Below are 24713 nucleotides of genomic sequence, written 5' to 3'. Positions count from 1 at the left end.
CTAGAAAGAGGCAGAAAATCCCCCAGGGACTACACAGGTATATTCACATTCAGGTTTTTCCCTCTGTTTCTTCCTTAGGGATGTTTGAAATTTATTGCCAGGCAGGCAGCCATAGAGAATCGGGGATGAAAGCAGTCTATAATGTCTCCCAGTGTCCTGTTCATCAAACTAATGATCACCAACGGTACCAGGCTGCAAGAATCTACTACATCATGGCAGAAGAGGTGGAGTGGGACTATTGTCCTGACAGGAGCTGGGAACTGGAATGGCACAATCAGTCTGAGGAGGAAAGGTAAGGTTTCAGAAAATAAGAGATCACACTTTTAGAGACTCTGGACCATTTTACAGATAAAGAAGATACTGAAGTACCAAGAAAAGGAAACAGTTATCTAAAGTAACCTAATAAGATACCAGCAAATCTGGAACATGTACTAAGATGTTGATAAGCTGGAACTCAGTGCTTCTTCTATAGTACTATACCGATGGGTCTGAAGTAAAAGACTTTGCCCATATCTTCCTGCTCTTGATCTTTTACTCTTTTCATTTAGTTGCTTATAGTGCCTACAACATAATTTAAATATTATAGAAGTCTTACTCAAAGGACTGAACACCCCAAGCTTACCTGTCACTTGACAAAATGTCACTAAGGTACAGCGAAGATGCACAGCAGAAAAATTCCAACATAGAGTAGTGTGAGTAGAATTTTATTTCTTAATAGTATAAATATAAGCAGCCCATGGCCAGTAGGTAAACTAGTCACCCATAATACTTTCTTTTTTCTCTGAAACAAATATGTCTATATTACTTATAGTCCTTTCCAGCAATCATACAAGGGTGAAAGCAGTCCAGGGCAAGCAGCAGTATCTGTAAGGTAATGACCTAAAAGTTGTATACATCACTTTCTTTCAAAATCCATTATTCTGAACTTACTAATGTGGCCATACCTAGCTGCAAGAAAGTCTGGGACTTGGAGAGGTTGGAGGATTGGGAAAAATAAATGAAGTGGAGTAGGATATACAAGCTTCCAGTAATGCAATAAATAAGTCACAGAATAAAGGCACATCATAAGTAATTTAGCCAATGATTTTGTAATAGAGATGTACTGAGGCAAATGGTAGCTATAGTTGTGAATATGGCGCTAATGTATATATTTATCCAATCATTGTGTTGTACATATGAAGCTAATGCAACTTTGTATGTCAACTGTACTAAAAAATAAAGCCTGGAAAATGCAATCTGTCATCCATGGTTAACTGGTCATGAATTCAGCTAAAATCTAGGTGATTCTACTGCTAAAAAGGAAGGAGAGGAGAACAGAAACTGAAGTATAGTTTAGCAATTTCCACTATAATTATTTTTGGTGCCCTCACAACTCTTTAGCAATTCCTGTCTTCTTTGTCAGTTGCTGTTTGTTAAAGTGTTGAGGGTAGTGGGGGGAAGGGAGGGGAAAAAAGTGAAACAGGATGGGACCAGGGAGGGAGAAAAACCATAAGAGACCCTTAATCTCAGGAAACAAACTAAGGATTACTGGGGTGTGGGGTGGGAGTGATAAGGTGGTTGGGTTGTGGAATCAGGGAGGGTATGTGCTATGGTGAGTGCTGTGAATTGTGTAAGACTGATGATTCACAGACCTGTACCCCCTGAAGCAAATAATACATTACATGTTAACAAAATAGAATAAAATAAATAAACAAATAAAATCTTCTTGCTAACTTGTTCTGAAACATAGAGAAAGTGACTTTTCTTACCTGGTACTTAGTTTGCATATCTTTAAAGTGATGTGGTATATGATGAATTATTGAACTCTACCTCTGAAACTAAGGATGTGCAATATGTTGGCTAATTGAATTTAAATAAATCAATAAATCAATAAAGTGAAACCTGGTGATTCACAGACCTGTACCCCTGGGGATAAAAATATATGTTTATAAAAAATAAAAAATTAATAATAAAAAAAGTGAAAGAACTTGATTAGAAGGAAATAAGGAAGAAGCAGCAGAGTTGTATCCAAGTTCTAGCTCCCTTTCTATCTGATGGTATCAATGAAGATAAGTTCTGTCACTTCTGGACTACTGGTTCTACTTCTACCTATCTCATTATTCTACTGGAAATCTCAAATGATTAAAAAAGTACGGTTATTTGTAAACAGGAAAGCATCCCATAAGGGGGAATCTGTAAAATTCCATTTACTCCTTAACTCTTCCTATTCCTTGCTCTCCAGCAGCAGCAACAGTTAATGCTCTCCTTCCATCCTATAACTTGTCTGTTTGTCAAAATAATTCCAACTGAGACATCCAACGGAGATGAGAGCTAAAACCCAGAGCTTCTGATTCTTTTTCCATTGTTCTTGTCATAGAAATTATATTACAGATTATAATCTAGATTATGATAAATAAGGAAACATATACAGGTATTTAGATCTGGTATCTTTATTGCAGTTATAGAGCCAATGCGGGAAATCTGACATTAGAAAGAATATGTCTTCTCTTTCTTCTGTCTGTGATATGATGTTGGGTGTGACTTAGCTTTCTCATACCTGAAAATAAGGGGTCAAGGCCAGGTGCTAATACCACTCTTTGGATTCCTCTAGTTATGGTCACATCTTTCTGAGTAACCAGAATGGGCTCCTGGGTTCCAGATACAAGAAAGCTGTATTCAGAGAATACACTGATGGTACATTCAAGATCCCTCGGCCACGGACTGGATCAGAGGAACACTTGGGAATATTAGGTAAGTTAGCTCCTCCTAGGATCTATAGGTTTATGATGCTCCTAGTAAGGCTACGTCATATCAGGAAGGCCTCTTTATTTCTTTCTATTAGTTTCTCCTTATGGTAAATGGAACAGTAGTCATAATTTTAAAATCAGCCATAAAAATAAGCAATCAAAGTGGAGAGATTTATGAATTCTATGCAACATGAGCCATATTTTTCCAGTAATATCCCTAGGGATCTCTGACAGTTATACATGTTTTAAAAATACTAAAGGCAAGGGAAGTTAAGAATATCAAAGAGTAAGAAAAATGATGTACAGGGAATCAGTATTATCCTTGCTCCCCAGTTTAATTATTAATTAAGGGCCAGTTAGTTTCTTCATTCTTGCCCTCACATAGAAGAAAGCTATTGGCCCTTGAAGGGACCCAACAGTGTTTGTTTGTTTGTTTGTTTGTTTACTCTGTGCCAAACTCTTAGTCCTTACTGATAGTGATTCCATAGAGTCCTAATTATCTAGATCCTGATGAAATTACATAGATGATAGATAGGTGATGATAGATAGATAGAGAAAGATGATAGATAGATAGATAGATAATAGAAAATAGATAATAGATAATAGATAGAAATTTGGTCTGGGAAAGTAGAGATAAGTAGAGGCACAGTCTTCTTATTGAAGTACCCTCATCCTGTAGGTGCCATTGTCTGTGTAAGGGCTTCTGAACTAAAAAAAATAAAAATGAGCCAATTGTGATTTTAATTCTAATGACTGAAACACCTAATTCTAGGGAGCCCCAAATGTATGTCCTTTTCTTCAATGCCTTTAGTATCCCTGTTACCACTACTCTACTAATGTGACTTTCTCTTCTTTTGCATATATTAGGTCCACTTCTGAAAGGAGAGGTTGGTGATATCTTAACTGTGGTGTTCAAGAATAACGCCAGCCGTCCCTACTCTGTTCATGCCCATGGAGTGCTAGAATCTAGTACTGGATGGCCACTGGCTGCTGCACCTGGTGAGTGGGAACACATAGTTGAAGGGAAAAAGGTCGTGTAGAACCTCTGCTTCAGGCCCTTGGCTTGATCTTTTTTTTTTTTTTTTATTGCTCTTTGAGAACTTAAATAAGAATATTAACCAGGGCACACAACCTTAATTTATCTCTGTGAGGTATTAATTTTTTATCTCAGAACAGGGTACATATCTTAGGTCTTTAGTTTAGCCAGACATCCTTAATACTGGTCACACATGAAGCCTTGTACTGAACTTAAGCCTGGATGTAGACTGAGAATGCAACCTTCTCTAGATCTGAAGTTAACCTTGGCTATAGTCTGTTTCTAATCATGGCTAGATAGTGACCTGTCCCAGACCACAAACTGATCCTTAACCTCAGTCATTGAGAAGGTTATTATCTTCTTATTATAGATTAAATTTTAAACCTGGTCATATACTAAGTTCTTAATACTAAAATGTAGGGTGGACATGTTCTTGACCGAATTGTCTTCTACACATTTATTCATTGAATAAATGCTTACTGGTAGCCTAGTTGGTAAAGAGACAATTTTAGAAATTATGAATGCAGTTGGAAATAATACATGTTCCTACTTTAAAAATAGGTTATTATGAGACAAGTAAAGTTGTAATTGTAATACAGTGTCTTTTGTGTTAATGAGTGTTTTTAAATTTTGCCAGAAAAGTATAACAAAGGGTACCTAAGAGGACAGCTAAGATGGTAGCATAGTAGGAGGACCCAAGGCCCCTCTTGTCCCTTGAACAAAACTAGATAATTATTGGATCATTCTGAATACCTAAGAAATCAGCCTGAGTATAGACAGAACAAATTCCAAAAATAGAGGGAGAGAAAAGACCACACTGAAGAAGGCAAGAAGTACAGAGGTACAGTTTAGGGGAGATATGGATCATGCATTCTGCAGAGAGGAAGGAACCCTGGTCACAGAGAGAGGCATATGAGAGTAGAGCACACAAGGTAGTGCAAAAGGAGAATTCACCCCAAAGTCATTGGCTGGAGAAATGAGAGCAGCTGATTATCATGAGCTTTTGAAACAAACAGGGCTTGGAGACTGGAGTTTTAAAGGTCAGCAGGCACCTAAGACATGCAGGAGGGAGATTGCTTGCTCTTCTAGGAGCATGTCTGTGGGAGGTGGTATTGACAAGGATGTCTCTTGGGGAAAAAGAGCCAGTGGATGCCATAGCCCTCCCTTGATCCTTCATATAGGCATGAAGCCACCTGTCAAGGGCACCTTGGTCCAACACACACTGCCTGGCTTGCTTGTGCCACGCTGTATGCCTTGAATAAGCCTGCATCAGTCCCAGAACAGCAAGAGCCTTCCAAGAAGACCAGTGTGGGCCCCCACCCACATACCATGTTCCAAAAGTTTGAAGTTTTAAAATTCAGCATACTTGGCAGGCCTAGAGTCTGGAAAGCACTGAGATGCTCCTAGAGAGAAGGCAGGAAAACAACCCAGAAGCAGACAGCATGAAAAGAACAGACAGTGATCCAAAAAAAAAAATACTTGGATGTGCAGCTGAGATTATTTGCTCTTCTGGAAGTGATTTCCTGAAAGCAGCAAACAAGGAAACCCCCCTGCTAGGAGAAAGGAACTGCCTGTTGCCATTGCCCCACCCTCCATATAAGCACAGAACCACGTGCACTAGTGTCTGCACAATGCACAACACTGTCACTGACTGCCTAACCTGCTTATTCCAAGTCCCACAAATATGTACTCTACCAGTACTGCCTTTCTTGTTCCAACTTGACTAACTCCCAGTGGAGTTAGTCATCCATACTATGTCTCCTAAACATATATTTTTGTAAAGCTCCAATTCTAGTGGAAAAAACATAATGTCTCATTCATCAAGTAGACCAGTATAAACCTAGATAAAATTCATCACATTCAGGCCAAGGTCCAAATGATGTCATATACAGACAAGAAAAGCCTTTAGAGAAGACTGGCCTGAAGAATAGAGCAGCCAAAACACAGCAGCAGAGTGTACACAACACACACCAGAGACACTCCCTGAAGTGTCAAGTCCTAGACACTATATGACCTCTTCTTTATAAGGTCATTACTCTCAGGAATAGGGAACACAACAGAATTTCTAACACACAGAAGATAGTGACTTAGACAAAATGCCAAAATGGAGTAATTAATCCCAAATGAAACAAGATAGGGTCATAGGCAGAGATCTAATCAAAGCATATATGGACATGCCTGATGGAGAATTTAGAGCAAAAATCTTAAGGATACTCCCTGGATTTGATAAAAGAATAGAAGACTTCAGAGAGGCTCTTGATGTAAAGATAAAAGAGTTAAAAAATAATCAGTCAGAAATGAAAAACATAATAACAGATTTGAAACAGACTGATTGTAATGAACACAAGGATAGAAGAAGCAGAGGAAAAATGAGTATTATTGAAGAGAAAAAAATGAAAAATGATGAAGCTAAACAAAGGAGAGAAAGAAGAATTGTGGAACATGAGATTAGACTTACAATCAGTGACATCATCAAACAACATTTATATCATAAAAATCCCAGAAGAGAGAGGAAAGAGGGTAGAAAATTTATTTGAGGAAATGATAGCTAAAAGCTTTCCTACTCTGGAGAAGGAGACAGACATCCAAATCTAAGAAGCACAAAAAAACTCCCATTAAAATAAACAAAAGTAAGCCAATACCAAAACACATTGTAATAAAAATATAGTGTTACACAAAATTGTCCTAACAGTAGAAAGACAGTGGAAGTACCCAACTTAAAAGGGAAGATCCATCTAAGCTACAGACCTCCCCAGAGAAACTGTGGTGAATGGGGAAAAAATATATGCAGCCAAGAATACTCTATACAGCAATATTATCATTCAGTATAGAAGGAGAGATAAAGAGTTTTCCAGACAAATCAAAAAGAAAGGAGGCTGTGACCACTAAATCAGCCCTGCAAGAAATATTAAAGGGGGCCCTTTGGGCAGAGGGAGAAAAGACCACAAGTGACAAGAAAATAAATGAACACAGAAAATATACAGAAAAAAAGTGACAAAAGAAGTAATAAAATGGCAACAAAAACATACCTATCAATAATGACTCTGAATGTGAATGGACTGAACTCTCTTTCAAAAGTCATAGGGTGTCTGAATGGATTTAAAAAAAAAAAAACAAGACCCATATATATGCTGCCTACACTCATTTTAGACCTAAAGACATCTGTAAATTGAAAAGGAGGGAATGGAGAAACATTTACCATACAAATGGACATCAAAAGAAAGTTGGAGGAGTGATACTTAGACAACTAGGCTTTATTTATTCTTTTTAATTTTTTTAAAAAAATTTATTAACATATAATGTACTATTATCCCCAGGGGTACAGGTCTGTGAATTGCCAGGTTTACACACTTCACAGCACTCACCATAGAACATACTCTCCCCAATGTCCATAACCCCACCACCCTCTCTCTCCCCCCTCCACCCAGCAACCCTAAGTTTGTTTTGTGACATTAAGAGTCTTTTATGGTTTGTCTTCTTCCTGATACCATCTTGTTTCATTTATTCTTTCCCAATCCCCCAAAACCCCAACGTTGCATCTCCACTTCCTCATATCAGGGATACCATATAGTTGCCTTTCTCCGATTGACTTATTTCATTAAGCATAATACCCTCTAGTTCCATCCACATCATTGCAAATGGCAAGATTTCATTTCTTTTGTTGGCTGCTTAGTATTCCATTGTGTGTGTATGTGTGTGTGTGTATGTATATATCTATATAGATATACATATGTATATCTATATAGATATCTGTATATATATACATGTATATATGTATGTATGTATATATGTATATATGTATACATCTGTATATATATATATATATATATAGATAGATATATACATATATAGATATCTATATGTCCACAATAGCCAAACTATGGAAAGAACCTAGATGTCCATCAACAGATGAATGGATAAAGATATAGATATATACCGATATGATTATAGGTATCTATATAGATATCGATATATATCTATATCTTTATCCATTCATCTGTTGATGGACATTTAGTTCTTTCCATAGTTTGGCTATTGTGGACATTGCTGCTATAAACATTCAGGTGCACATGCCCCTTCGGATCACTACATTTGTATCTTTAGGGTAAATACCCAGTAGTGCAATTGCTGGGACATGGGGTAGCTCTATTTTCAACTTTTTGAGGAACCTCCATACTGTTTTCCAGAGTGCTTATACCAGCTTCCATTCCAATCAAGAGGTGTAGGAGGGTTCCCCTTTCTCTGCATCCTTGCCATCATCTGTCATTTCCTGACTTGTTAATTTAAGCCATTCTGACTGGTGGAAGGTGGTATCTCATTGTATTTTTTTAAAGATTTTGTTTATTTATTTATTTGACAAACAGGGATCATAAGTAGGCAGAGAGACAGGCAGAGCAAGAGGAGTAAGCAGGCTCCCTGATAAGCAGAGAACCCAAAGCGGAGCTTGATTTCGGGACCCTGAGATCATGACCTGAGCCAAAGGCAGAGGCTTTAACCCACTGAACCACCCAGGCGTCCTTTCATTGCAATTTTGATTTGTATTTTCCTGATGCCAAGTGATGTGGAGCACTTTTTCATGTGTCTGTTGGCCATCTGGATGTCGTCTTTGCAGAAATGTCTGTTCATGTCCTCTGCCCATTTCTTGATTGAATTCTTTGTTCTTTGGGTGTTGAGTTTGATAACCTTTTTATAGATTTTGGATACTAGGCCTTTATCTGATATGTCATCTGCAAATATCTTCTCCTATTCTGTCAGTTGTCTTTTGGTTTTGCTAACTGTTTCCTTTGCTGTGCAAAAGCTTTTGATCTTGATGAAATCCCAATAGTTCATTTTTGCCCTTGCTTCCCTGGCCTTTTGGCGATGTTCCTAGGAAGAAGTTGTTGTGGCTGAGGTTGAAGAGGTTACTGCCTGCATTCTCCTCAAAGATTTTGATGGATTCCTTTCTTAACATTGAGATCCTTTATCCATATTGAGTCTGTTTTCATGTGTGGTGTAAGGAAACGGTCCAGTTTTATTTTTCTGCATGTGGCTGTCCGATTTTCCCAGCACCATTTATTGAAAAGGCTGTCTTTTTTCCATTGGACATTATTTCCTGCTTTGTCAAAGACTAGTTGACCATAGAGTTAAGGGACTATTTATGAGCTCTCTATTCTGTTCCATTGAGCTATGCATTTGGTTTTGTGCCAGTAGTATACTGTCTTACTCATAATATGTTCTTATAATTGTATTTCTTTGGTGTTGATTGTGATCTCTTCGATTTCATTCATGATTTTATATATTTGGGTCCTTTCTCTTTTATTTTTGATAAGTCTGCCCAGGGGGTTATCAGTCTTATTAATTCTTTCAAAGGACCAGCTCCTAGTTTAGTTGATTTGTTCTATTGTTTTTATTTATTTATTGTTTTGGTTTCAATTTCATTGATTTATGCTCTGATCTTTATGATTTTTCATCTCCTGCTGGATTTAGGCTTTCTTTAGTTGTTCTTTGTCCAGGTCCTTTAGGTGTAGGGTTAGATTGTGTATTTGAGATCTTTCTTGTTTCTTGAGAAAGGCTTGTATCGCTATCTATTTTCCTCTCAGGACTGCCTTTGCTGTGTCCCACAGATTTTGAACCATTGTGTTTTCATTATCATTTGTTTCCATGAGATTTTTTTCAATTATTCTTTAATTTCCTGGTTGATCCATTCATTCTTTAAAAGGATGGTATTTAGTGTCCATGTATTTGGGTTCTTTCCAAATTTCCTTTTGTGATTGAGTTCTAGCTTCAGAACATTGTGGTTTAAAAATATGCAGGGAATGATCCCAATCTTTTGGTACTGTGTGAGACCTAATTTATGACCCAGGATGTGATCTATTATTCTGGAGAATGTTCTGTGCGCACTAGAGAAGAATATGTATTCTGTTGCTTTGGAATGGAATGTTCTGAATATATCTGTAGTATCCATCTGGTCCAGTGTATCATATAAAGCCTTTATTTCCTTGTTGATCTTCTGCTTGGATGATCTGTCCATTTCAGTGAGGGGAGTGCTAAAGTCCCCAACTATTATTGTATTATTGTTGATGTGTTTCTTTGATTTTGTTATTAATTGGTTTATATAGTTGGCTCTCCCATGTTAGGGACATAGATATTTAAAACTGTTAGGTCTTCTTGTTGGGCAGACCCTTTGAGTATGATATAGTGTCCTTCCTCATCTCTTATGGTTTAAATCTCTTCCTCTTCTCTGGTTTAAAATCTAATTGATCTGATATAAGGTTTGCCACCGCATTTTTCTTCTGATGTCCGTTAGCATGGTACATTTTTTCCACCCCCTCACTTTAAATCCGGAGGTGTATTTGGGCCTAAAATTATGTTCTTGTAGACAGCATATTGATGGATTTGCTGTTGTTGTTGTTTTAATCCATTCTGATAACCTGTGTCTTGTGATTGTGGCATTTAGCCCATTTAAATTCAGGGTAACTATTGAGAGATATGAATTTAGAGCCATTGTATTGCCTATAAGGTCACTCTTACTGTATATTGTCTCTGTTCCTTTCTGACCTACTACTTTTAGGGTCTCTCTTTGCTTAGAGGACCCCTTTCAATATTTCCTATAGAGCTGGTTTGATGTTTACAAATTCTTTAAGTTTTTGTTTGTCCTGAAAGCTTTTTATCTCCTTGTATTTTCAATGATAGTCTAGCTGGATATAGTATTCTTGGCTGCATGTTTTTCTCAGTTAGTGCTCTGAATATATCATGCCAGTTCTTTCTGGCCTTCCAGGTCTCTGTGGATAGTCTGGTGACAATTTAATATTTTTACCATTGTATGTTACAGACTTCTTGTCCTGGGCTGCTTTCAGGATTTTCTCTTTGTCTCCAAGACTTGTAAATTTTACTATTAGATGATTGGGTGTGGACCTATTCTTATTGCTTTTGAGGGGGGTTCTCTGCACCTCCTGGATTTTGATGCTTGTTCCCTTTGCCATATAAGTTAAATTCTCTACCATAATTCTCTCCAATATACCTTCTGCTCCCCTCTCTCTTTCTTTTTCTTCTGGAATACCAATTATTCTAATGTTGTTTCATCTTATGGTATCACTTATCTATCGAATTCTCCCTTCATGGTCCAGTAGTTGTTTGTCTCTTTTGCTCAGCTTTTTTATTCCTTGTCATTTGGTCTTCTATATCACTGATTCTCTCTTCTGCCTCATTTATCCTAGCAGTAAGAGCCTCCATTTTTTATTGCACCTCTATCAAAATATAAATAAATAAATATAGCCTTTTTTTATTTCAACTTGTTTAGATTTTAGTTCTTTTATTTCTCCAAAAAGGGCTTTTATTTCTCCAGACAGGGTCTCTCTAATATCTTGCATGTCTTTTTCAAGCCTGGCTAGCATCTTGAGAATTGTCATTCTGGACTCTAGATCTGACATATTACCAATGTCCATAGTGATTAGGTCCCTAGCCTTCAGTACTGCCTCTTGTTTTTTTTTTTTTTTTTTTGTTGTTGTTGTTGTTTTGTTTTTGTTTTTGTTTTTTTGTGTGTTTTTTTGATGAATTTTTCCACTTTTTCAATTTATGAAGGAGTGAATAAAATACTAAAAGGGTGGCAAAGACCCCAGGAAAATGTGTTTTAACCAAATCAGAAGAGACCCCAAACAATGGGAGGAAGAAAGGGGATAAAAAGTTCAGAAAAAAAATTGAAAGAAAGTAAATAAAGAAAAAAATATAAAAAAGAATATATATATATATATATATATATATATATATATGACTGGTTAATAGAACAATGTTGCCCACTTAATCTTGGGAGTATTTTGTTCCCTTAGAAGAAACTACCTATCAAAATTTTAAAGAATGAAAATCATATATAGGGGTAAACACAATGAAAGGATGGAATATGAGTATATATACATTTTTTAAATTTTAAAATAGATGTTGATAAGTAGGTTGGGAGAATAAAGAAAAAAACTGGAGAGAATTTGCTCAGGTTGGAGACTAGAACATAGTCCCCTGATAGATTTAGGGTATATTTTGATCTATTACAAGTACCCCAAATTTTTTTAGAAGAAAAAATTCCATGTGTATACAAAAATAAAGTTAGATACAATGAATGATAAAATATGACTATAATAACGAAGGTTCAAAAAAAATTTTTTTAATGAAAGGTATTAAGATAAACTAGTTAAAAACATCAAGATAGGAAAGGGTAAAGTTAAGAAAAATTTTAGCAGAAGAAATAATAAAATTAAAAAAAATTAATTAACTTTGCAAGGCTAAAGAATCATGGGGAGAAAGCCATGAATTCCATGCTTTGTTTTCTCCTCCTCTGGAATTCCACTGTTCTTCTTGGTAAGTGAACTTGGGTTTGGCTGGATTTCTTGCTGAACTTCTGGGGGAGGGGCCTGTTGTATTGATTCTCAAGTGTCTTTGCCCCCAGACAGAATTGCACCACCCTTACCAGGGGCCAGGCTAAGTAATCCACTCGGGTTCACTTTCTGGAGCTTTAGTTCCCTGAACACTTTCCGTAGAGTTCTGGAGGACAGGAATAAAAATGACAGCCTCCCAATCTCTGGCCCGGAGGGGGCGAGAGCTTGGGGCCCCACTCCTCAGTGCACCCTCTGAGAAAAGTGCTCATTCTCTCCTGTCTCCCTGGCCTCCAGCTGCGCTTGTGACCAAGCATCTCTGTCTCTGGCACACAGCCTCTCCTAGAGTCTGTGAACACCACAGATCCCCACATTCTTCCGGGAGTGTCTCCCCAGAACTTGTGGGGTCCTTGCTCACAGAACAGTGGCTTGTGCCATTGATCACAATTTAAGGTAACCCCAAGTTGAGAGCTCATTCCTCAGCTCCATATCTGTAGCTGGCTTCCCTACTCTAATACCTGTGAGCTCTGTGACACTCAGAGAGTCCCTATCCCATGACCCCATGGGACATGAGGACACACTGTCCCCATGTGGGCTTCACCCCGTCTCAGCCTCTGGTGTGATGTCCCTCAGTGGAGCAGACTTTTAAAAGTTCTGATTTTGTGCTCCACTTCTCTGTTGCTCCACCACTTGCCAGGAGCCAGCTCCTCCCCCCCCAAGAGTCTATCTGCCCATTACTTTGGATTCACTTCTCCACCAATCCTACCTTTCAGAAAGTGAGTGATTTTATGTTTCTAGAATTGCTGCTCTTCTTCTCTTCAATCTCCTGTTGGATTTGTAGGTGTTTGGAATGGTGTGATAAGCTATCTAGCTCATCTCCTGCTACCTGATGTCATCTCCATCTGATATTTCCCCACCATCTTGACTTCTCCCCCAACAACAGTTTTGTTTTTAAAACAAAAACTGTAACAAGAGATGAAGAAGAGGAATATCCAACAAGAAGATCTAACAATTGTAAATATTTATGCCTCCAACTTGGGTACACCTAAATATATTAAACAATAGCAAACATGAAGGAATCATTGATAATAATACAATAATAGAAGGGGAATTTAACAGCCCACTCACAACAATGGAAAGATCATCTAAGCAGAAAATCAACTGGGAAACAATGGCTTTTTTTTACGCACTAGACCAGATAGATTTATTGAGAACATTTTATCCTAAAACAGCAGAATAGATCTCCAGAATAGATCACATACTAGATCATAAATCAGGCCTCAAACTGTAGAAAAAGACTGAGACAATACTATACATATTTTTAATCACAATTCTATGATACTTGAAGTCAGCCACCAGAAAAAATTTGGAAATGTCACAAATACATAAAGGTTAAATAACATGCTACTAAAGAATTAAAAGACCACCAGGATATCAAAGAATAATTTAAAAAAATATATATATATACATACATACATACACACACACACACACACACACACGGAAACAAATGAAAATGAAACCACAATGCTCTAAAAACTTTGTGACACAGCAAAAGTGGTCCTTAAGAGGATGTATATAGCAGTAGAGGCCTATCTCAAAAAGCAAGAAAAATCTCAAATAAACAGCCCAGTATTACATCTAAAGGAGCTACATAAAGAATAAGAAATGAAGCCTAAATCCAGCAGAACAATTGAAATAATAAATATTAGAACAGAAATAAATTAAATAAATGATATAGAAATAAAGAAACAAAAAACCCACCACCACCACCAACACCAACCAAAACAATAGGACAGATCAATAAAGCCAGGAACTGGTTCTTTGGAAAAAAAAAAATTAACAAAAGTTATACAATTCTATCTAAACTTATGAAGAAGAAAAGAGAAAGTAGCCAAATAAATAAAATCACAAAAATAGATGAGAAATAACAACCAACACCACAGAAATACAAACAATTATGAGAATACAAAAAAAAACCTATATGTAAACAAATTGAACAACTTGGAAGAAACAGGTAAATTCCTAGAACCATATAATCTACTAAAACATAAACAGGAAGAAATGGGAAATTCAAACAATAGACTAAGCAGCAAATAAATTGAATCAGTAACCAAAACCTCCCATGAAACAGTTCCTGGGTGGCATAGTTGGTTCAATATCTGACTGTTGGCTTCAGCTCAGGTCATGTTCTCTCAGCTGTGAGATTGAGCCCCATGTGAGGCTCCACACTCAGTGAGAATTCTGCTTCAAATTTTTTTCTCACTCTTCCCCATCTGTCCCTCCCTGCTTACATGCTTTCTCTCTCATCTCTCTCTCTATCAAATGAATAAATAGATTATTTTTTTTAAATCTCCCAACAAACAAAAGTCCAGGGCCAGATGGCGTCACAGATGAATTCTACAAAACATTTAAATAAAAGTTAATACTAATTCTTCTCAAACTATTTCAAAAAATAGAAATGGAGGGAAAACTTCTAAATTCTTTCTTTGAGGCCAGCATTACCCTAATACCAAAACTAGAAAAAGAATCCACAAAAAAGTAAAATATAAGCCAATATCCCTGATGAACAGAAATGGAAAAATCTTCAATAAAATACTAGTAAAGCAAACCCAACAGTACATTAAATAAATCATTCACCATAATCAAGTGAAATTTATCCCTGGGCTGCAAATACAGTTCAATATTTGCAAATCAATTAACATGACATGCTACATTAATAAAAGAAAAGATAAGATAAAATGATTCTCTCAATAGATGCAAAAATACATTTGACAAAATAAAACATCCATTCATGTTAAAAACCCTCAACAAAGTAGGTTTACAGAGAACATACCTCAACATAATAAAATACATGTACATAAAACCCCACAGCTAATATACTCAATGGGGAAAAACTTAGAACTTTTCCTCTATGGTCAAGAACAAGACAGGGATGTCCATTCTCATCAATGTTATTTAACATAGTGCAGGAAGTTTTAGTCCCAATAATTAAACAGCAAAAAGAAATAAAAGGCATTCAGATCAGTAAGGAAGAAGCCAAATTTTCACTATTTGCAAGTGGCATGATACTCTATAGAAAACTCAGAAAACTCCATCAAAAATTTGCTAAAACTGGTAGACAAATTCATTAAAGTCACAGAAACCAAAAATCAATGGACAGAAATTTGTTGCATTTCTTTACACCAATAATGAAGCACTAGAGAGAGAAATCAAGGAATCAATCCCATTTACTATTGTACTAAAAACAATAAGATACCTAGGAATAGACCTAATGAAAGAGATAAAAGATCTGCACTCTGAAAACTATAAAACACTAATGAAATAAATTGAAGATGACACAGAGAAATAGAAAATGTTCGTGCTCATGGATTGGAACAATGTAGTGATCAAATCGCTATGGTACTGACACAAAACAGGCACATAGATCAATGGGACAGAATAGAAAACCCAGAAATGCATCCATAACTATATGACTAATCAATCTTTGACAACGCAGGAAATAATATCCAATGGAGAAAAAGACAGTCTCTTCCATAAATGGTGTTGGGAAACCTGGACAGCAACGTTCAAAACTTTGACATCACACTTACTGAGCAACTTTTTAAGGGTATGTCTCCTGAAGCAAGGAAACAAAAACAAAAATAAACCACTGGGACTTCATCAAGATACAAATGTTCTGCACAGTGAAGGAAACAATCCACAAACTAAGAGTCAGCCTACAGAGTGAGAGAAGATACTTACAAATGACATATTTTATAAATGGTTCCTGTGCAAAATATATAAAGAACTTACCAATCTCAACATCCTAAAACAATCCAGTTAATTAATGGGCAAAAGGCATGAGTAGATATTTTTCCAAATAAGACATACAGATGGCTAACAGATGCATGGAAAGATAATCTACATCTCTCATCATCAGGGAAATGTAAATCACAATTCTATTGACCTATAACCTCACACCAGTTAGAATGGCTAATATTAACAATGGAAGAAACAACAGGTGGTGGCAGTTGATGCAGAGAAAGGAGAGCACTCTTAGTCGTGTTGGTGGGAATGCAAAATGATGTGCAGCTATTCTGGAAAACAGGATGGTGTTTCCTCAGAAAGTGAAAAATGGAACTACCCTATAATCCAGCCATTTACCCAATGGTTACAAAAATATTGATTCAAATGGATATACATACCTGGATGTTTATAGTACCATTATCAATAAACAAAATTATGGAAAGAGCCCAAACGCCCATTAGCTAATGACCAGATAAAGAAGATGTGATGTATATACAATGAATATTAATCACCCATAAAAAATTTCTGTCTTGTCATTTACAATGATGTGGATGAAGATAGAGGGTATAGTGCTAAGCAAAATAAGTCCGTCAGAGAAAGACAACACCATATGATTTCATTCACATGTGAAATTGAAGAAACAAAACAAATGAACATAGGAGGGAAAAAAGAGAGGCAAACCAAGAAACAGGCTCTCAATTATACAGAACAAACTGATGGTTACCAGAAGGGAGGTGGGAAGGAAGATAGGTTAAATAGGTGATGAGTATTAAAGGGGCGATTGTGATGACCACTGGATGTTGCATGTAAGTGATGAGTCACTGCACATGAAACTAATAGTATACTGTATGTCAACTACCCCGGATTTAAATAATAACCTAGAAAGAGTCACTTATGGTTTGTCTCGTGACTCTTAATCTCACAAAACAAACTGAGGGTTGCCGGGGGGAGGGGGTTGGGGAGAAGGGGGTGGGATTATGGACATTGGGGAGGGTATGTGATTTGGTGAGTGCTGTGAAGTGTGTAAACCTGGTGATTCACAGACCTGGGGATAAAAATATATGTTTATAAAAAATATATGTTTATAAAAAATAAAAAATTAAAAAAAAAAAAAATAACCTAGAAAGAAAAAAAAACACGAAAAAAAGAAAAGGGTACTTAATTTAATGTTTGAAGGTTGAGGACAATTTTCTAGAGTAGATAATATCACAAATGAGATTTAAATCAGTAGTTTTCAAAATTTAGCTAGCATCAGAATCATCTAGAAGGTTTGTTAAAGGATAAATTGCTGGGATCAATCCTTAGAATCTTTGTTTCAGTAGGTCTGGGATGGGGTTAAAGAATTTGTTCTTTTGAACAAGTTCTTGGGTAATTCTTGTGTTGCTGGATCAGGAAATCTCAATGCACTGTGAGAACTGCTGATCTAAAGGCTAAGAACACACACACACACACACACGTAAAGGGATAGCATGGAAGAAAAGCAAGAAAACCAAAAGATCAGTTGTAGGGAATTCAATGTGTAAAGACCTAATAGTAAGAGTGATGAAAGTTGAAGTAGAGGGAAGAGGATAGATAGGCTGTAAACAAGATCAATGAAGTAAAATCAACAAGACTCAGTGACTAATTGTATATTGAAGATGAAAAAGAAAGGATTCTTAAAAGACATCCACATTTTTGAAAGAAAATTGTGGAATGGTCCCCAGATTTGGGGCTTAAAGTTTAAATAGTGATGTCATTAACCAAGATAGGAAACATGGGAGGAATCTGATTTGGGATGGGAGAGATCGCATAATGATGTGCACACTTTTGACTGTTGAATTTGAAATGTCTCTAAGACAACCAAATAGAGGCCTCTAATAGATATAGAGGCCTGAAGCTCAGGAAAAAGTTATGATCTCATAGAATAAATTTGAAAGTTAACAATATTTAAGTAGTAATTGAAGGCAAATTAATGAATACAATTGTGATAGTAGAGTGCATTAAATGAGATTGTAATATTTCTAGGATAAGACCTGAAAAAATATCAATTTTTAAAGGAGGTAGTGAATGAAAAATAAGTCTGAGAAAAAGTGAGCAAGATTTTAGAAGGAAAACCAGGAGGAGGTGGTATCAAAGATGTTAAGAAGAGGATCATTTTAAGGACAAAATATCAACAGTTTCAGCTGCTGCAAAGAGGTTAAATAAGAATGAAAAATTTTCCATTGGATGTAGCAATAGGTGAGAAGCTGGTAGTTTTTTTTTTAATTAAATTAATTTATTTTCAGAATAACAGTATTCATTATTTTTTTCACCACACCCAGTGCTCCATGCAATCTGTGCTCTCTATAATACCCACCACCTGGTACCCCAACGTCCCACTCCCCACCCCTTCAAAACCCTCAGCTGTTTTTCAGAGTCCATAGTCTCTCATGATTCACCTCCCCTTCCAATTTACCCCAACTCCCTTCTACTCTTAGAGAAGCTGGTAGTTTTAATAAATTGGTGGAAAAGAAGCCAGATTAAAATGGGCTGGAAGGATGTAAGGATGCATTGAAAGCAGGAAAACCAGTTAGAAATTGTTGTAATAATCTATACAAATGATGATAATGACTTAAACAAAGGTGGTAGAAAATTATGATTGAGAGAATTGGGTTTGTGAGTCACCAGGAAGCATCAATAAGATATAGAGATTGATAGTCAAGGGGATGAGGGAGTTGGTTGGTTTAAGGTTAAACAAGCATATTCTGGTATTAAGTACCTGGATAGTGGGAACACACACAAAGAAAATAAAAACAGAAAACAAGGGGTGTTTTTGTTTATTTGTTTAGTGGGGAAGACAATAAGGTTATTTTTTAACAGTTTGAATGGGTGGTATCTATAAGGCATCCAGGTGGAAATTAGAGCACTGATCAAAACCTGAGGTTATACCTAATTTGAGTATGGGCTTGCAACTGGGAATAGACACATGTATCAAAATAAAATATGTAATTTTAAAATGTTGACACCACAAAATATGAAAGTTATTATAAATGCACATAATATATTCTATACATGACAGATTTACTTTTTAAATATTTTATTTATTTTATTTGACTCAGAGAGAGAGCACAAGCAGGGGGAGCATCAGGCAGAGCAGGCAGAGGGAAAAGCAGGTCCCCTGATGAGCAAGGAGACCAATGTGGGACTCAATCCCAGGACTCTGGGGTCATGACCTGAGCCAAAGGCAGCCACTTAACCTGTTGAGCCACCCAGGTGTCCCAGCTAACTGGAATTTAATTAAAAAAAAACTCTTAAAAATTAAATCTGGGGTGCCTGGATGGCTCAGTCAGGTAAGCATCTGCCTTTGCTCAGGTCAAGATACCATGGTTCTGGAATCAAGCCCCATGTCAGACTCTCTGCTCAGTGAGGTGTCTGCTTCTTCCTCTGCCTGATGCTCCTCCTGCTTGTGTTCTCTCTCTCTGTCTGACAAATAAAAGAAATCTTTAAAAAAAATTCAGTTAGTTAACATACAGTGTAATATTAGTTTCAGTGTACAGTACAGTGACTCAACACTTCCATACATCACCTTGTGCTCATCATGACAAGCGCACTCATAAGCCTCATCACATTTTTTTTTAAGATTTTATTTATTTATCAGAGAGAGAGAGGGGGGAGAGAGCGAGCACAGGCAGACAGAATGGCAGGCAGAGGCACAGGGAGAAGCAGGCTCCCTGCTGAGCAAGGAGCCCGATGCGGGACTTGATCCCAGGACGCTGGGATCATGACCTGAGCTGAAGGCAGCTGCTTAACCAACTGAGCCACCCAGGCATCCCCCTCATCACCTTTTTAACCCATTCCCACACACTCCTCCTCTGGTAGCCATAAGTTTGTTATCCATAATTAAGAGTTTATTTTATGATTTGCCTCTCTCTCTTTTTGTCCCTTTGCTCATGTTTCTTAAATTCCACATGAGTCAAACCATATGGTATTGTCTTTCTCTGGCTGTCCTATTTCATGTACCATAATGCTCTCTAGTTTCATTCATGACCTTGCAAATGGCAAGGTTATGGATAAGTGATAGTCCTCTGTGTGTGTGTGTGTGTGTGTGTGTGTGTGTACATCTTCTTTATCCATTCATCAGGTCATAGACATTTGGGCTATTTCCTTAATCTGGCTATTGTAGATTATACTGCTATAAACATCAGAGTGTATGTATCCCTTTGAATCAGTGTTTTTGTATTCTTTCAGTAAATAAGTGCAATAAAGGATTGTATGGTGGTTCAATTTTTAACTTTATTTTTTTTAAGAGAGGGAGGGAGGGACAGAAGGAAGGATAGAGAATCTTAACCAGGCTCCAAGCCCAATGCAGAGCCCAACACGGGGCTTGATCTCACAACCCTGAGATCATGACCAGAGCCAAAATCAAGAGTTGGATGCTTAACCATGTCACTTAGGTGCTCAATTTTCAAGGAACCTGCATACTGTTTTATAGAGTGGCTGCACCAGTTTGCATCCCCACCAACAGAGCAAAAGGATTCCTCATTCTTCACATCTCTGCAAACACTTGTTGTTTCTTGGTTTCTTGTGTTGTTGAAGTTAGCCATTCTGACTGGTGTGAAGGGATATCTCATTTTAGTCTTGATTTGTACTTTCTTATAAATGATAATGAGGATCTCTTCATATGTCTGTTGACCATCTGGACGTCTTCTTTGGAAAAATGTTTATTCATGTCTTCTGCTCATTTTTAAAAGGATTATAGTTTTTTTGGGTGTTGAGTTCTCTGTATATTTTGGAAACTAGCCCTTTATCAATTGTCATTTACAAATATCTTATCCCATTCAGTAAGTCACCTTTTAGTTTTGTGGATCATTTTTGATGTTGTGCAGAAGCTTCTTATTTTGATGAAGTCCTAATAGTTTATTTTTTCCTTTTGCTTTCCTTGTCTAAAAAGACATATCTAGAAAGAAGTTGCTACAGCCACTTTTGAAGAACTTACTCTGCTCTATTCTAGGATTTTTTAAATGGTTTTAGCTATCATGTTAAGACCTTTAATCCATTTTGAATTTATTTTTGTGTATGCTGTAAGAATATAGTTTTATTCTTTTACATGTTATTGTCCAGTTTTCCCCAACACCATTTGTGGAAGAGACATTCTTTATGCCATAATATATTCTTTCCTACTTTGTCAAATATTAATGGTCCATATGGTTAAGGGTTCATTTTTGGGTTTTCTAGTTTGTTCTATTGAACATGTGTCTATTTTTATACCAGTACTATACTATTTGAATTATTACAGCTTTGCAATATAACTTGAACTCTGGGATTGTGGCGCCTCCAGCCTTGTTTTTCTTTTTCATGTTTCTTTGGCTATTTGGGGTCTGTTGTGGTTCAATACAAATTTCAGGATTGATTATTCTAGCTCTGTAAAAAGGGCTGGTGATATTTTGTTAGGGATTGCATAAAACGTGGAGATTGCTTTGGGTAGTGACATTTTAACAATATTTATATTTCCACTATATGAACATATAATATTTTTCCATTTCTTTATGTCATCTTCAATTTCTTTCATCAGTGTTCTATAACTTTAAGAGTAAAGGACTTTCACCTCTTTGGTTAAATTTATTCCTAGGTATCTTATGGGTTTTCGTGCAATTGTAAATGAGATTGATTCCTTAATTTCTCTTTCTGCTGTTTCACTGTGTAACAGATTACTGTACATTGATTTTGAATCCTGTGAGTTTATCAAATTCGTTTATCAGTTCCCAATGTTTTGGGGCGGACTCTCAGGTTTTCTGTATTTAGTTATCATACAAGCTGCAACCAGTGGAAGTTTTATTTATTTGGTACTGATTTGGATACCTTTTATTCTTCTTGGCTGTCTGATTGTTGAGGCCAAGACTTCTAGTACTATGTTAAATAACTGTGATGAGATTGGATATCCCTATCTTGTTCCTGACTGTGGAGGGAAAATTCTGTTTTTCCACAATGAGGATGATATTAGCTGTGGGTTTTTCATATATGACCCTTATCCTGTTGAGGTATGTTCCATCAAACCCTGTTTTGTTGAGGGTCTTTATCATGAATGGATGTTGTACTTTGTCAAATGCTTTTCCTTCACTTAGTGAAATGATCATATGGCTCTTATATCATTTCTTTTTTTTTTAGATTTTATTTATTTATTTGACAGATAGGGATCACAAGTAGGCAGAGAGGCAGGCAGAGAGAGAGAGAGGAGGAAGCAGGCTCCCTGCTGAGCAGAGAGCCCAATGCGGGGCTCGATCCCAGGACCCTGGGATCATGACCCGAACCAAAGGCAGAGGCTTAGCCCTCTGAGCCACCCAGGCACCCCTCTTATATCATTTATTTTATTAATGTGATGTATTGCATTGATTTATTTGTAAATATTGAACCACCTTTGCAACCCAGGAGTAAGTTCCAACTGATTGTCTTGAATTACTTTTTAAAATGTATAATTGGATTTGGTTTCCTGGTATTTTATTGAGGATTTTTGCATTTGTGTTCACTGGGAGTATTGGCATGTAGTTCTCTTTTTTAGTAGTGTCTTTGTCTGGTTTGGTACCAGGGTAATGCTGGCATCATAGAATGAATTTGGAGGTTTTTCTTCCATTCTTAGTTTATGTAATAGTTTCAAAACAGTAGGTATTATTTCCTTTGCCTTTGGAGACATATCTTGAAAGAAGTTGCTGTGGCTGATATCGAAGAGATTACTGCCTATCTTCTCCTCTAAGATTCTGATGGATTCCTGTCTCACATTGAGATTTTTTATCCATTTTGAGTTTATCTTTGTGTACAGTGTAAGAGAATGGTCGAGTTTCATTCTACATATAGCTGTCCAGTTTTCCCAACACCATTTATTGAAGAGACTGTCTTTTTTCCACTGTATATTTTTTCCTGTTTTGTTGAAGATTATTTGACCATAGAGTTGAGGGTCCATATCTGGGCTCTCTACTCTGTTCCACTGGTCTATGTGTCTGTTTTTATACCAGTACCATGCTGTCTTGGTGATCACAGCTTTTAGTAAAGCTTGAAATCAGGTAACGTGATTCCACCAGTTTTATTTTTGTTTTTTAACATTTCCTTAGCGATTCGGGATCTCTTCTGATTCCATACAAATTTTTTGGATTATTTGCTCCAGCTCTTTGAATAATACTGGTGGAATTTTTATCTGAATGGCATTAAAAGTATAGATTGCTCTAGGGAGTATAGACATTTAAAAAAAAGTTTATTCTTCTGATCCAAGAGCATGGAATGGTCTTCCATCTTTTTGTGTCTTCTTCAATTTCTTTCGTGAGTGTTCTGTATTTTCTCGAGTACAGATCCTTTACCTCTTTGGTTAGGTTTATTCCCAGGTATTTTATGGTTCTTGGTGCTATAGTAAATGGAATCAATTCTCTAATTTCCCTTTCTGTATTTTCATTGTTAGTGTATAAGAAAGCCACTGATTTCTGTACATTGACTTTGTATCCTGCCGTGTTACTGAATTGCTGTATGAGTTCTAGTAGTTTGGGGGTGGAGTCTTTTGGGTTTTCCATATAAAGAATCACGTCATCTGCAAAGAGAGAGAGTTTGACTTCTTCATTGCCAATTTGGATACCTTTTATTTCTCTTTGTTGTCTGGAGAACAGTGTGGAGATTCCTCAAGAAATTAAAAATAGAACTTTCCTATGACCCTGCAATTGCACTCCTGGATAATTACCCCAAAGATACAGATGTAGTGAAAAGAAGGGCCATATGTACCCCAATGTTTATAGCAGCAAGGGCCATGGTCGCCAAATTGTGGAAAGAACCAAGATGCCCTTCAACGGACAAATGGACAAGGAAAATGTGGTCTATATACACTGTGGAGTATTATGCCTCCATCAGAAAGAATGAATACCCAACTTTTGTAGCAAAATGGACAGGACTGGAAGAGATTATGCTGAGTGAAATAAGTCAAGCAGAGAGAGTCAATTATCATATGGTTTCACTTATTTGTGGAGCATAACAAATAGCATGGAGGACATGGGGAGTTAGAGAGGAGAAGGGAGTTGGGGGAAATTGGAAGGGGAGGTCAACCATGAGAGACTATGGACTCTGAAAAACAATCTGCGGGGTTTGATGTGGCGGGGGTGTGGGAGGTTGGGGTACCAGGTGGTGGGTATTATAGAGGGCATGGATTGCATGGAGCACTGGGTGTGGTGAAAAAATAATGAATACTGTTATAATAAAAATAAATAAAAAATAAATTAAAAAAAACACAGTAGATATTAACTTTTCTTTACATGTTTGGCAGAATTCACCTGTGGAACTATCTGGTGTTTGGCTTTTGTTTGTTGGAAGGTTTTTCTTTGTTTGTTTAAGATTTTATTTTTAAGTAATCTCTACACTCAATGTGGCACTCTAACTTACAACCCTGAGATCAACAGTCGCATGCTCTATCACCTGAGTGAGTCAGAAGCCCCATTAGGTGTTTTTGACTACAGATTTAATTTCTTTGTTCATTATCAGTCTGTTCAAGTTTTTTATTTCTTCCTGTTTCAGTTTTTGTCAGTTATATGTTTCTATGAATTTATCTAAGTCTTCCAGGTTGTCCAATTTGTTGGTATATCATTTTTCATATTTTCCTATATTTATTTGCATTTCTGTGGTGTTGGTTACGTTTTCTCTCTTTTTTTGTGATTTTAAGTATTTGGTTATTTTGTCTTTAATTTTTGATAAGTCTAAATAAAGGTTTATAATTTTGTGTTTTAGTTTTGTTTTTTTTTTTTCCCAAAGACCTACCTCTTGCTTTCATTCAACTGTTTTGTTCTTTGCTTTTTTAGCTACTATATCATGTATTTCTGCTCTAATCTTTATTAGCTT

General features: G+C 36.7%; 1 protein-coding gene across 1 annotated transcript in view; it reads left to right on the top strand.

The window, feature by feature from the left end:
- The window catches only part of HEPH (hephaestin), a 145870-nt gene that overhangs the window by 97762 nt on the left and 23395 nt on the right, over window positions 1-24713 (top strand). Inside the window, 3 exon segments of the mRNA XM_045081218.1 lie at window positions 79-292; window positions 2591-2730; window positions 3594-3725. Coding sequence (XP_044937153.1) covers window positions 79-292; window positions 2591-2730; window positions 3594-3725 — 486 coding nt within the window.

This window comes from Mustela putorius, unplaced genomic scaffold (genome assembly GCF_011764305.1).
Source record: "Mustela putorius furo isolate JIRA1106 unplaced genomic scaffold, ASM1176430v1.1 tig00000549_pilon_pilon_pilon, whole genome shotgun sequence".
NCBI classification, from domain to species: Eukaryota; Metazoa; Chordata; class Mammalia; order Carnivora; family Mustelidae; genus Mustela; species Mustela putorius.
The sequence above is the reverse complement of the archived record's forward strand: the minus strand, read 5'-3'. Positions and strand labels throughout refer to the sequence as shown.